At 45.5% G+C, this 13,034-nt stretch overlaps 1 protein-coding gene across 4 annotated transcripts in view; it reads right to left on the reverse strand.

Moving 5' to 3' along the window:
- The window catches only part of QRICH1 (glutamine rich 1), a 32,528-nt gene that overhangs the window by 15,078 nt on the left and 4,416 nt on the right, over positions 1 to 13,034 (reverse strand). For 2 of the 4 annotated variants that reach the window (XM_006770445.2, XM_006770444.2), the window contains exons 2-3: positions 7,194 to 7,523; positions 3,214 to 4,248 (exon numbers count right to left, since the gene is read on the reverse strand). In XM_006770445.2, the coding sequence (XP_006770508.1) occupies positions 3,214 to 4,248; positions 7,194 to 7,502 (1,344 nt within the window). In that variant the 5' untranslated portion in view covers positions 7,503 to 7,523. Of the gene's footprint in view, positions 1 to 3,213; positions 4,249 to 7,193; positions 7,528 to 13,034 lie in introns of all 4 variants that reach the window. The other 2 variants (XM_006770446.2, XM_006770443.2) reach the window with 2 other exon arrangements.

Consider the following 13,034-nt stretch of genomic DNA (forward strand, 5'->3'; position numbering starts at 1 on the left):
TCGTGGGCCATACAACATGAGCAACTTAAAATCATGCTGCTATGAAAGAAGCTCCCAGATTCCTTGAATTTCAAGTTCTGTCTGGGGTTGCCTTGACAGGGCCTGATCAAAGGACAGGGCCCTCGGGCCAGGCATTCCCCACCCCTGATCTAGATTATGTGAAAACCGTACCAAAGGACAGAAATTCCTGGGGGAGAAGAAAGGGCGAGTACTGCTCGCGGAGGAACATCAACACGTGTGGTTCAGATACAGGAACAGACACTAGATCCTAAGAAGGGAAAGAATCAACAGCACAGGAAGAAGCCAGGTATAAAATGAAAGCCCGGGCGAGTTTCAAGAAGGCTGTGTGCGTGCTGCGAAGATTAAGAACAGATGTGCCTGTTGGCGCTGGCCACTGCTGACCCTGCTGGACCAGAGCACATTGTTGTGTGCTGAAAACTGGTTAGCAAGTGGAGTCGGCTTGTACATACAATCCTCTTGAGGATTCTGGGAATAATGTAGAGCGGAGAAGTCAGGCCAGCGACGGAGGTGGATGAGAGGTCAAGGGCGGGAGGTTCTGCCATAAGCATGGTGGTGAGAGTTTCATACAGGGACGGCAGGTGGAGGGGCAAACACTCTCCTTAGAGTCCAGCTCACTCCACAGCACAACTGCCTGCCCACAGGCTGCGAGAGCCCCACGGAGAGACGGAGTCACTGCTCCTCAGCACAGAACCTGAGGAGGGGGCAAGGGGATGTTTGTGGTGTGAGTGGACAAACTGATCTTTCCTGCATGAGGAGTATTCTTCCCAGTTTTTCTTTCTCTGGTAATAATGCTTGAGAGAAGTCCCCAGAAGACTTTCCCAACGGAGACACAGCACCGAAGAACAGGGGCCCACTAAATGAACTCCAGGAAAGATCTTCTGCTGAAGGGCCCGAATATACAAACTATTATTATTTTTAAAATATATTTTTATGATTGATTTCAGAGAGGAAGGGAGAGGGAGAGAGAGAGAGAAATATCCATGATGAGAATCATTGATTGGCTGCCTCCTGCACACCCCCTATTGGGGATCAAGCCCACAACCTGAGCCTGGGCCCTGACCGGGAACTGAACCGTGACCTTCTGGTTCCTAGGTCAATGCTCAACCCCTGAGCACACCACCAGGCTGATTCTTCTTCTGATCACACTCGTAGGAATCTGAAACACTGCCCACCCGAAATCATCATCCAGTTCAATCTTCACTCTGTGACGGTGACTCCTTTGCTCCCACACCACCTTCTCTCCACAGCCCCCTCATGCTGCCCAAGGCCATGTCCCTCCTTCCCACCCCTGACTCTGCGGGTGCTGCTCCATTCTGCCAGTGAGCTATAAACCACAGAGCACACACTTCTCCCACAAAGATGCCTCTGCTCGTTTGTTAGCCTGCAATGATTTCTGAAGTCCCAGTTTTTCTTTGTGTGTGTGGCACACAGTGTCACACTTCATTATGCTGCCTTATAAGTAATTCAAAGAAACAGAAAGTATATGTTCTTACTCCTACAACGGACTATAAGCTACCTGAAACAATGACTGTCTTGTGCTGCTTCTAGGCCTGGCAGCTGATTATTCAACAGTTCTTTAATAAAGTCACCTAAGATCACATCCTGTTGCCTGGTCAGCTTTTACCTCACCAAAATCATTTACTGCCCAAGTTTCTGAGCGTGGTCCCTGGTCCGCCTGCTCCATTTGTGTCAGCTCCCTCCCGTGCAGCCCAGGAGCCCTTGCCCTGTAAGGCTCACTGTCTTCAGCAGATCCACAAGACCAGAGGCCCCAGATCCACCCTAAAGCTCTGCTAGACAAGCACTGGGAAGTGCGCTAATAGTCTTGAGAAGTCAACAATTAGAAATGATAAAAGAGCAAAACAATTTTAAAGTTAAAATTTCAACAGAATTATATTTTTGCAACTTTTATATAAATCTAAATGATTTCAAAATAAAAAACTTAAAAAAAATATTCAAGCCCTAACCGGTTTGGCTCAGCAGATAGAGCGTCGGCCTGCGGACTGAAGGGTCCCAGGTTCGATTCCGGTCAAGGGCATGTACCTTGGTTGCGGGCACATTCCCAGTGGGGAGTGTGCAGGAGGCAGCTGATCGGTGTTTCTCTCTCATCAATGTTTCTAACTCTCTATCCCTCTCCCTTCCTCTCTGTAAAAAAATCAATAAAATATATTTTAAAAAAAGTTCAACATAGCTGTCATAAAAGAAAATTCAAGTAACCAAGGCTTATCTTAACTACTAGAGGCCTAGCGCACAAAATTCATGCACTGGTGGTGTGTGTGTGTGTGTGTGTGTGTGTGTGTGTGTTCCTCAGCCCAGCCTGCACACTCTCGCGGTTTGGGAGCCCTCAGGGGATGTCCCACTGACGGCTTAGGCCTAAGCCGACAGTCAGAAATCCTTAGTGCAGCTGTGGAGGCAGGAGAGGCTCCCGCCACTGCCGCTGCACTCACCAGCCATGAGCCTGGCTTCTGGCTGAGCAGCGCTCTGCCTGTGGGAGCACACTGACCACCAGGGAGCAGCTCCTGCATTGAGCATCTGCCTCCTGGTGGTCAGTGGGCATCACAGTGACTGTGGTCATTCTGCTGTCTGGTCAATTTGCATATTAGCCTTTTATTATATAGGAGGATTTTTAAGGACCATAAAAACACCTTTGGGAAATCCCACTGCATAAACGGCTTGTTCAAGGCTCCCAAAGGTGATAGGCCAACTAGGAGGTATTTTAGATCTTCTAATTCACCTACACTGTGTCCACAGATGACAATGAAAACAAGAACAATTACATGTCCGCTCCACTGAGCTAGTTTAAAGTCTGTGCTAAACTACTAAGGTTCCACTAGATCCTTTCATTTATGATACAGAAAGTAGCTCCTGGGATGAGGATACCACTTAGGGGTACCATTGGTCTCTACTTAGAACTTTACTCTTCCAAAGAGATATTAACAATGAAGCACCCCAGGTAACCCTAAAGCAGTTACTGATCATTTCATTTACCCCCAGGTACCAGGACAGAACTCCTGTTTCATAGCTTCACTTACTGCTTCTGTCCCCTCCCCTACCCCATCTAGAATATTAAACACTTTACTACTTCGAGACTAACATCATTGCATAAACAACCAGAAGGGTCAGAGGTTGCCAGGCAAGGTCTGGGTTTGAGTGGGTCCTGAGGGCGCAGGCTACGCACAGGCGAGTCTCACTTACTGAACAAGTAACCTGGAGCTGCTGCTGCTGCTGAGGCGGCGGCGGCGGCGGCGTCTGTTCCTGGGGGGTCTGTGGCTGTGGCTGCTGCTGAGGGTCCCATATATGGACAGTCTGAGCTGTATTCTGGTATGTGCCTGCCACAGCCTGCACAGCCACTGGAATGTGGATGTTGCCATTCATGAACTGTGCTGGAAAGAGAGAGTTTGCCAGGGTCTGCACTACCTCTTCATGGGAGTTTTTCACTACTGACGTGCCCACCATCTTCTCCTTGTCGTCCTCCAGCTTTACAGCCGTCAGGGCCGTGGGTGAGCCACTGACGTGAACTGCATTGTAGGCCTCCTGGGGAATGGCAATGTGGGTAATGCTCTGCTGCTGAGGGTCCCCCCGGGGCTGGGCAGAGTAAACAGGGATGGTCCAGGTCTCTCCGGTGGGGCTGGTAATGGTCCCCGTGGCACTGTACAGGTGGGCACTGTCCACTGTCAGTAAGTCTGGCCTCAAAGATACGTAGCTCTGCTGCTGGCCCTGTGGAATGGCCAGCACGGTGGCCACCGGCTGCCCTGAGATGGCGTAGGACACAGTGATGGGCATGTCCACTTTGCGCTTCTTCACTGGCTGGAGAACACTGGCTGTGCCAACCCGTCGCTCCCCTTCCCGCGGTGAGCCCTGCTGGGGCGGTGGTGGGGAAAGGGCACCCACGGTCTGGATTTGGATCTGCTGACCCCCAGCAAGAGACTGGCCAGCCACCAGCTGAGCCTGGATCTGCTGATGTGGGATGTGCTCCTCTGGGATCTCTGCAGCTTGGATCTGCTGCGCTGCCTGCACATGCTGCACCTGGATCTGGGCTGCCTGTAGCTGTGAGGGGCTGGGACTCTGCAACGTTGGGGTCTGGATGGAAGGGGCTGCCGGCTGTGGTGCTTGGCCTTGGATCTGCACCTGGACCTGGAAGGGCTGCTCAGGAGGTTGGTGCACGGTGAGCTGCGGGGAGAGCTGCTGTGCTGAAACCTGCTGCGGAGACGGCTGTACCTGCACTTGTACCTGCAGCAACAAGAGTCACAGTGAGTAAATGAGACAACACCGAGGCCCAGCCCGCAGGGGAGAAAAGACGTCAGGCGGAGGCCCAGGCACGTGAGGAGGAAGGGCTGCCGGACCAACGCTTCTGAGGAGGCCACCACTCCCAAAACCATTTGCAAAATTCTCCAGCATCACATTGCATTCAGAGCAACATACATCCACGTGAGAGCAACTAGGCTATCAACTGGGGCCTACAAAGGAAATATCTGAACTTTTGCTCATTTTTTACTCTTTTTTAAATACATGATCCCCTTTTGCCCCAACCAGTTTGGCTCAGTAGATCCCCAGCCCCAGTCGGGGTGCGTGCAGGAGGTAACCAATCAATGAATCTCTTACATCAATGTTTCTCTCTCTCTCTAAAAATCAATGGAAAAATATCCTTGGGTGAGGATTAAAATGTGACTACTTTTGGTTTTGCTTATTGATATAGTAGTACAAGTATATAATTTATAAATATATATTTCCTTGCATGTTAAAAAAATAGTTTATCCATGGGGTGAATGATAAAAAGTGTGCGGATCACTATTCTAAAAGGTCAGAAAGACAAGTATGTTCTTTCCACAGGCACTCAATTCCCAACTCAGGACCAAATCTACTCCCACCAAACAACTAGTGGAAAACACAGTAGAGAGAAAACTTTTGAAATGTCTTTTGGAAATATCTCCAGCTTTGCTGCTAAAATGCAGGCACTACCCTAACTGGTTTGGCTCAGTGGACAGAGTGTCAGCCTGCGGACTAAAGGGTCCCGGGTTTGATACCGATCAAGGGCACATGCCTGGGTTGTGGGCTCAATCCCGAGTGGGGAGCATGCAGGAGGCAGTCAATCAATGATTCTCTTTCATCATTGATATTTCTATCTTGCTCTCCCTCTCTGAAATTAATAAAAATATTTTTTAAAATAAAAAATAAATAAAATACAGGCACTATTTAATAATTCCTTGGAGTGCCTTTAAAAAAAGAGGCAAAATTGGTATATAACACTATATAATGAGTAACACTGTAATTCGATATCTGTACACACTACAAAGTGATCATACCAAAGTCTAGTCAGCACCTTTCACCATACAATTGACCCCTTCACCCACTTTGCCCTTTCCCCGCTGGTAACCACCAATCTGCTCTCTGTATATATGAGTTTTTGTTTATTTGCTTGTTTTGTTAGAGTGCTTATTTAAGACATGCTTGTCCTTAATAGAGAAGCCATTAAAAAACCCGTAAGATTTCTGAAAATTTAATTTGAGGAAGGTTACTCTATCCTGGATCACACATTTATGATAAGGCAACTCGTCTTATTGTTGTTACTTCAGTATACAAAGCAGCATGAAGAGATGCTATGCATAGTATGTAATTTACAAAAGGGAAAGATTTGCCCTAGCTGGTGTTTCTCAGTGGATAGAGCGTTGGTCTGTGGACTGAAGGATCCCGGGTTCGATTCAGGTCAAGGACACATGCCTGGGTTGCGGGCTTAATCCCCAGTAGGGGGCGTGCAGGAGGCAGCTGATCAATGATTCTCTCTCATCATTGTTTTTCTCTCCTTCTCCCTCTCTGAAATCAATAAAAATATGCATATATAAACAAGGGAAAGATTTGGGAGCATTTGAGATCTTGCTTTATGGCATATATCATCAGTTTGGCTCAAATAAACTTATAAAATTTCAAAAAAAGGGAAAGATTTTTCCCATCAGACACACATATCTAAATTACTTTAAATACAGCTAGAAATTAGGAAAGAAGAAAACAAAAAGGCAGATGAGGGAGTATATCTATCTAATAGCAGAAGGAGACAGCACAAAAGATAACCAAGGATGGTGCTAGAACTGGCTGTCCATATAAAAAGAATGAAGTTGGACTGCTTCCTCATATCATACACAACAAAATGGGAGAGCATCTGAATAGACATTTATCCAAAGGAGACATGCAAATGGCTAATAAGCACATTAAAAGTTGTTCAACATTGTTAGCTATCAGAGAAATGCGAATCAAAACCATGAGATACCACCTCAAACCCACTAGGATGGCTACAAAAAAAATAATAAAAAGACAAATAGCACGTGTTGGTGGGGATGTAAAAAAATTGGAATCTTCATACGCCACTACTGGTGGGAATGTTTAATTTTAAACAGAGGAATATAGCCACTTGCAGTCCCAAGAGGCAAAGGGGCTGACCTTCTATTTCACCAGAACACACCTCACCACACTCCCGCCTCTTCCACTCCCTTTTCTATTTTGTTGGCGGGGAAAAAAGCATCAAGGGCAAAATGAAATGTAACCACAATTCAGTAGCAAGAAAGCAGCATTTGTAACTAGAGATTTAGTTTCACTTATATAAAGAACCCTAGAGAAGAAAACGTTTACCATCCCAGCAAATGTATTAGTTCCTCCTTTCGGAAAGCTCGTGATTGATTAGCACTGTTTCTTGAGGCTTATAAACTATAAACAGCAAATGCAGAGCTAGAAATCTGCAGGTACCCTGATTCATGGAACCATACAGCGAGATGAAGATCACTAGGATCCATCAGCTTTTCCATTTTCAAACGAGCTCTAAATGTCATGCTTTTAGTAAGGAGCCAAGACTAACCCTCCCATGTTCCTGATCTGCTTAGGGAGGGAAGATGGAAGGGAACTTCAGTGACATCAGTGTGTCACATCAAATAGTCCCAGAAGACCTCTGATTTCTAGACTATTCAATTCTCCAAAGCAAAGGCAAGCATCAGTGGTCACTGACAGTGGCTGCAAATATTTTTGGTCTGCATGAACGATGAAACTTTGTATTAAAGAAAATGCTTAAAAAAGAACATTGCCCTTGGTGAAAGTAACCTCTGAGACTGTAGATGTGATACTCTGAGTGAACACAGCCACGATGGCAAGTAAAGCCCAGGAAGTCGGAGCACCTCAGCACTGCCCTTTACCTGGACTTGCTGTGACTGCAGAACCTGGATCTGCTGCTCCTGCTGGGTTTGGGGCTGAACACTGGTGGTGACTGGACAGGCCAGTTCAAGCAAAGACCCGGCCACTTCGGTGCTGTCAGTGTAAATGCAGTTCCCGCCCTGCTGGTACACCATGGTCGTGGTAGTCGTTTGCTGGAACTCCTGAAGGGCTTCTGGCCCCTTCGAGGCTAGTGAGTCCAGAAATTCCTTCATCCTGTGCTGGGGGACAGACCGCGCCTTCACGCGGATGTACTCTTCAAAGGAGATGGTGTTCTCCAGAGAATTATTCATATTGCAGAGGCCTCAGGGTTCCTAGTAATAAAAATAAGTGGCCGTAAGTCAAAATTAGGCTATTATTTTTGTATCTTGAAATGCACAGGGCAAACACGCTTGCATCAGAATAGAATAGTCAGGGCAGCTGTATACATCTGGAATCCAAAGTAAAGTTTTATTATACCACCTTATTTTTTCCAATTAATGGTACCTGAAAATTGTTTCCATAAACATTTCTTAACCAAACTATCACACTGAAGACAAAAAAACAAAAGCATGCGTCACAGTACTGGATGAAACAGGCTAAAAACACGCTCTCCACCCAGCACTAGGCCAACCCCATCTTTTCTGCAGAGCCAAGCCCTGGACAATGAGTCACATGCAGAACGGCTGTGACCATCACAGAGAGGACTACCAGGGAAGCTAGGAAAAGGGATCCTACTGGCCTGTCCTATTTCCACTGCCAACTCTGTGCTACATTGAAGGGACAGCATACCACCCAGCTATGGCAAGACCCAAGAGACAGGGGATGTGTTCTTGACCTCCCCACCTCTCATCAGGAGCACCCAAATTCCACGTTGCCACATACTGCTCATTCTTTTGTGACACAGCTGACTGAACACGAGCATGGATTTTGGAGCCAGACCACCTAGGTTCATATCCTACCCCCATTTCTCCTTAGCTGGGCAATCCCGGACAAGTCAGTTGACCTTAGTTTCCTTATCTATAAAATGGGGATAAAATAGTATTTACCTCACAAAATCGACACGAGGATTAAATCTATGAAAGGCGCCTAGGAAAGAACCTGACACAGAGAGGGCTACATAGGTATTCACTGTTAACATAAGCGGAGGAGGGAACTGAATGGTGTCTTAAATGACTAGGTCACTACCACAATTCAGAAACCAATTCTACACGTTTCCCACCAGGGTCCTTACCAGGAGAGTTAACCTGCAGGAGTGGGGAGGAGCTCCCAGTTCCTGAAGGACAACCATGCGCCCTGTGACGGACGGCCGCCTGCCCTGCTGCCGCTGCTGCCACCCCCTCCGTTCCTGGTCAGCAGCACCTCCAGAACAGCTAAAAGCAGCAGCAGGATGTGAGAGCCACGCCAGCCAAGTGACCCTTTTTGCCAAAAGGACTCTCAGTCCATCTCAAATGTCTGGAAAAATGACTTGTTTCTTGAGCCATCAGGCTGGAAACATCAGTCTCTCACTGCCCGCATGGTTTGCCTTACGTTACAGATATAAGGTGTCTATATCATCTCTTTCAACTGGCAGACAAAACTGTGTCCTGGTCCTCTCTGAATGGCTGACACATAGTAGGTGCTTCATTGCATTTGGAATTCAATCTGGAACAAGAAGCATTATGACTCTTGGCTCCATAATATCTATAACTTACAACCATAAATGTTACGCTTTTCCCTAGTAGATGGTTAGTAGGCACCTTGGGGAAAAACCCACAGCCAGAGTGAGACCAAAGAAAAGACACGACTCTTCCTGCTGTTCACTGACGGGTGCTGTAAGCACAGCAGATTCTAGTCCGCTGTCTCACACAGAAGAGCCCCAGCAATGACTCCTCTATGGCGACCTACGTAGCACATTGTAAACATGCGTCTCCACCAATGAGACAGCACAGGCCTCGACCTGAGCCTAGGCTCCTAGGAAACCACACGCACAGCGGAGGGCAGAGCACACGGAGCGCTGGCACAGGCCTCGCCTCTGAAAGTTCGCCGTCTGCCCTTCTCACCTCTTCTCCCCACCCCTTCCCAGCTCTTCCTTCTCTAGGGCAGGGGCATAGTGACCTTCTACGCGACTTCAAAATTAAGCTATCAATGCTGTCCACATGAGGGAGAAGATCAAGGCCACGCCCCCATCGTCCCTCAGTCAGGGCAGGCCACTCAGTGCAGGTGACCCACCAACTCACTGGGCACAGCGCGCCGCGGCTTCCCTAGGACGCGAACGTCCCAACTGGAATGCCCTTAAGAAGACAACTCTCATAACGTAGACTCCACGGCACACAAAGGTCACAGCATGTGACCCTAATGCCTCGTGACAGAACTAGTGCTCCTCGGCTCAGAAGGGACCGGGAGAGATGATACACGCCGCAGGCAACTGGTGCTCTCCGGTGCCGGTGCAGAGTTCAGGTTTTTGGTGTGTTGTGTTTTTTTTTACCTCCATTATAAAACAGCAGAGGTCAATTGACATTCGTATTTCCTAATTTATTTCCTTCATCAATTAGTTGCATTCCTGTAAAATATTGAGACTGCTTGAATTTTGAAGATTGCCTGTGCAGGAAGCACAGCTATATGTCAAAGCAATAAAAAATAAAATACAAGGAATCATGCAGCACAAACTTTGTCTCAAATCTGAGAGAAGATAAATATGAGCACACAGTAAGTACAAAGAAACATTGCAAATTAAATTTATAGAACTAGGAAACCTTCATACAAATACTGCTTGGTCAAGGCAGTCCCTGGAGTCTTCCTAGTGGCCTTATTTCCTCTCACCTTTTAAAGTTTCCCTACTTCCAAGGGCTCATCGGAAGTCTGATATTAAGTATAAAGGAGAAAGGCACCAACTTTCTTCCTAGAAACAAGCTCTCTTCATTTTTCAGTGTATTTTCCACTTGAATTTTCTGTGTGTTTTTTGTTTTTCTTTTTTTGGGGGGCGGGGGGTAAAAGTAATACATCCATTTTCTTTTCTTTTTTTAAAAATATATTTTATTGATTTTTTACAGAGAGGAAGAGAGAGGGATAGAGAGTTAGAAACATCGATGAGAAAGAAATTTCGATCAGCCGCCTCCTGCACGCCCCCCCACTGGGGATGTGCCCGCAACCAAGGTACATGCCCTTGACCGGAATCGAACCTGGGACCTTTCAGTCCGCAGGCCGACGCTCTAGACTTCCCACTATGTAACAAAGAAATTGAAGTCCCATGCCCTCTATTTCTGACAAACATCTAGCTAGGTGAGTATAATTTCTGTTTAATCTATCTTTTCGTTTTAGAATACAGCATTTCTACCAAATCAAACTTGGAGTTTTTTTTTCTAAATCAAGGTTTCAAAGATGATAAAAACTATTCTACTCCAAACAAATCCTGTCAGTATACCCAGAATGCAACCTTCAAAATGTCACTACAAGAAACTCTAGCCGAAACCGGTTTGGCTCAGTGGATAGAGTGTCGGCCTGCGGACTGAAGGGTCCCAGGTTTGATTCTGGTCAAGGGCATGTACCTGGGCTGCAGGCACATCACCAGTGGGAGATGTGCAGGAGGCAGCTGGTCGATGTTTCTCTCTCATCGATGTTTCTAACTCTCTATCTCTCTCCCTTCCTCTCTGTGAAAAATCAATAAAATATATTAAAAAAAAAAAAAGAAACTCTAAATATCAATTTATTCCCTGGGCAGAATGGCACGTAAGATGGATAGTCATCTCTCAAAAAGAATGGAAAAAAGCTTGAAAAAAGGTATCTGCCATGAAATCTCAAGGTTTATTCTTTAAGCTTTCATCAAAAAAAGGGGGAAAAAATCTATAAAACTTAGAAAAGTTGATAAAGGTTCATACACACGTGCTCATTACAATCTTCTCTATACTTGTGAAAATATTTGAAATATTCAATGATAAAAACACCTTTTGGTAAGTAGCTAGCCATGTGTTTTAAGTAGTTTAGAGCCAAAAATATAAAACCACGCCCTGGCTGGTGTGGCTCAGTGGATGGAGTGTCAGCCTGTGGACTGAAAGGTCCCAGGTTCGATTCCGGTCAAGGGCATGTACCTGGGTTGCGGGCACACCCCCCGTGGGGGGTGTGCAGGAGGCAGCTGATCGATGTTTCTCTCTCATCGATGTTTCTAACTAGCTGATCGATGTTTCTCTCCCATCGATGTTTCTAACTCTCTGTCCCTCTTTCCCTTCCTCTGTAAAAAATCAATAAAATATATTTTTTTAAAAGTATAAAACCATATGCAGGTACATTTACACAATGGAATACTATGCTGCGGCAAAAAAGGAGGAGTTCTTACCATCTGCAATAGCACGGATGGAACTGGAGAGCATTATGCTAAGTGAAATAAGCCAGTCAGAGAAAGATAAATATCATATGATCTCACTCATTTGTGGAATATAATGAACAAAATAAACTGATGAACAAAAACAGATCCAGAGACAGATATTGGGGGGAGGGGGGCAGCGGCAATGGGGGGATAAGAACACATATGTAATACCTTAATAAAGAAAAAAAACACAGAAAAATAAATAAAACAAATCAATTTTGTTTTAGAACTTGTTAATGACAAGGTTGCATTGAAGCGTGCCAGTATAAAACGAAAGCATGTAAAATTATTGTTCTGGGAAGTGAATTTATTTAAAACATGGAAAAAAACACATATGCAGTGCTCCAAGCACAGCGCCTACTGCGGGTGGGGCTGCAAGCAGAAGCCATTGTTTCCAAATGCTTTTTCTCACTAAGCACCTGGGGGCGGGGGGTCTTCACTGACGCTACCCAAGTCCACAAAATCGTTTGAAAACCACGGAATCAGAGCAAGCTAAAAAATAGGAACAAATAATGTATTCAATGGAAAACAAAAAAATTAATGAAAAAGGCCAACTTCAAAGAACATTTCAAACTGTCCATTTACACAGACTTGAAACACACGGCTTCATTTCTTGTCCTTTTCACCTGCTCACTTGGCAATATCCACCAGACTAACTCATCCCAGTAATGAAAGCGCCCGAAGTCAGCATCTGACCTGACACAAAAGGGCTGTGTAGGGGGAAAAAGCTTTAGAAATATATTGAAATTTTTCACACTAGTCAGTAAAAGAAAAACACAGAAAAATTAAGTTCTCAACAGTGGTGATGGTTTCTTCCTTTGCTTTTATGTTCAGAAATTGTCCTCCCTACCATAAGATCAGGCCATTTTCCCATCTACAATTTTTTAAATTTACAGTGTATTGTTTATGTGCTTTGATCCATTCAGAATTTACTTTGCAAAATGTAAGGTACATGTCTAATGTTTTTCCAACATCAAACAACTTGTCCCTTTATCATTTATTGAAAGACTGAAATTCCTTTGCCCACTGACTTAAAATATAAAGGTCTGGCTTATAAGCTGTGACTCCATAGATCTTTCTGTAACAGTAGCTTTAATAAAAGCTGTCGGTACCTAGAAGATTCTTGCTGACCCCTCTCTACCTCAACACAAAGTTGACACATAAACAAGCTATGTGTGAAAAGGAAGCAAACACAATTGTAATTAGCCCTAGCTGGTTTGGCTCAGTGGATAGAGCGTCGGCCTTTGGACTGAAGGGTCCCGGGTTCAATTATGGTCAAAGGCATGTACCTGGGTTGCGGGCACATCCCCAAGAGGGGGTGTGCAGAGGCAGCTGATCAATGTTTCTCTCTCATCGATGTTTCTAACTCTCTATCCCTCTCCCTTCCTCTCTGTAAAAAAATCAATAAAATATATTTCAAAAAAACACACACACAAAAACACACACACACAATTGTATTTATTTACTAGAGCCTGGTACACAAAATACATGGGGGGGGGGGGGG

The sequence above is a fragment of the Myotis davidii genome, unplaced genomic scaffold, assembly GCF_000327345.1.
Source record: "Myotis davidii unplaced genomic scaffold, ASM32734v1 scaffold663, whole genome shotgun sequence".
NCBI classification, from domain to species: domain Eukaryota; kingdom Metazoa; phylum Chordata; class Mammalia; order Chiroptera; family Vespertilionidae; genus Myotis; species Myotis davidii.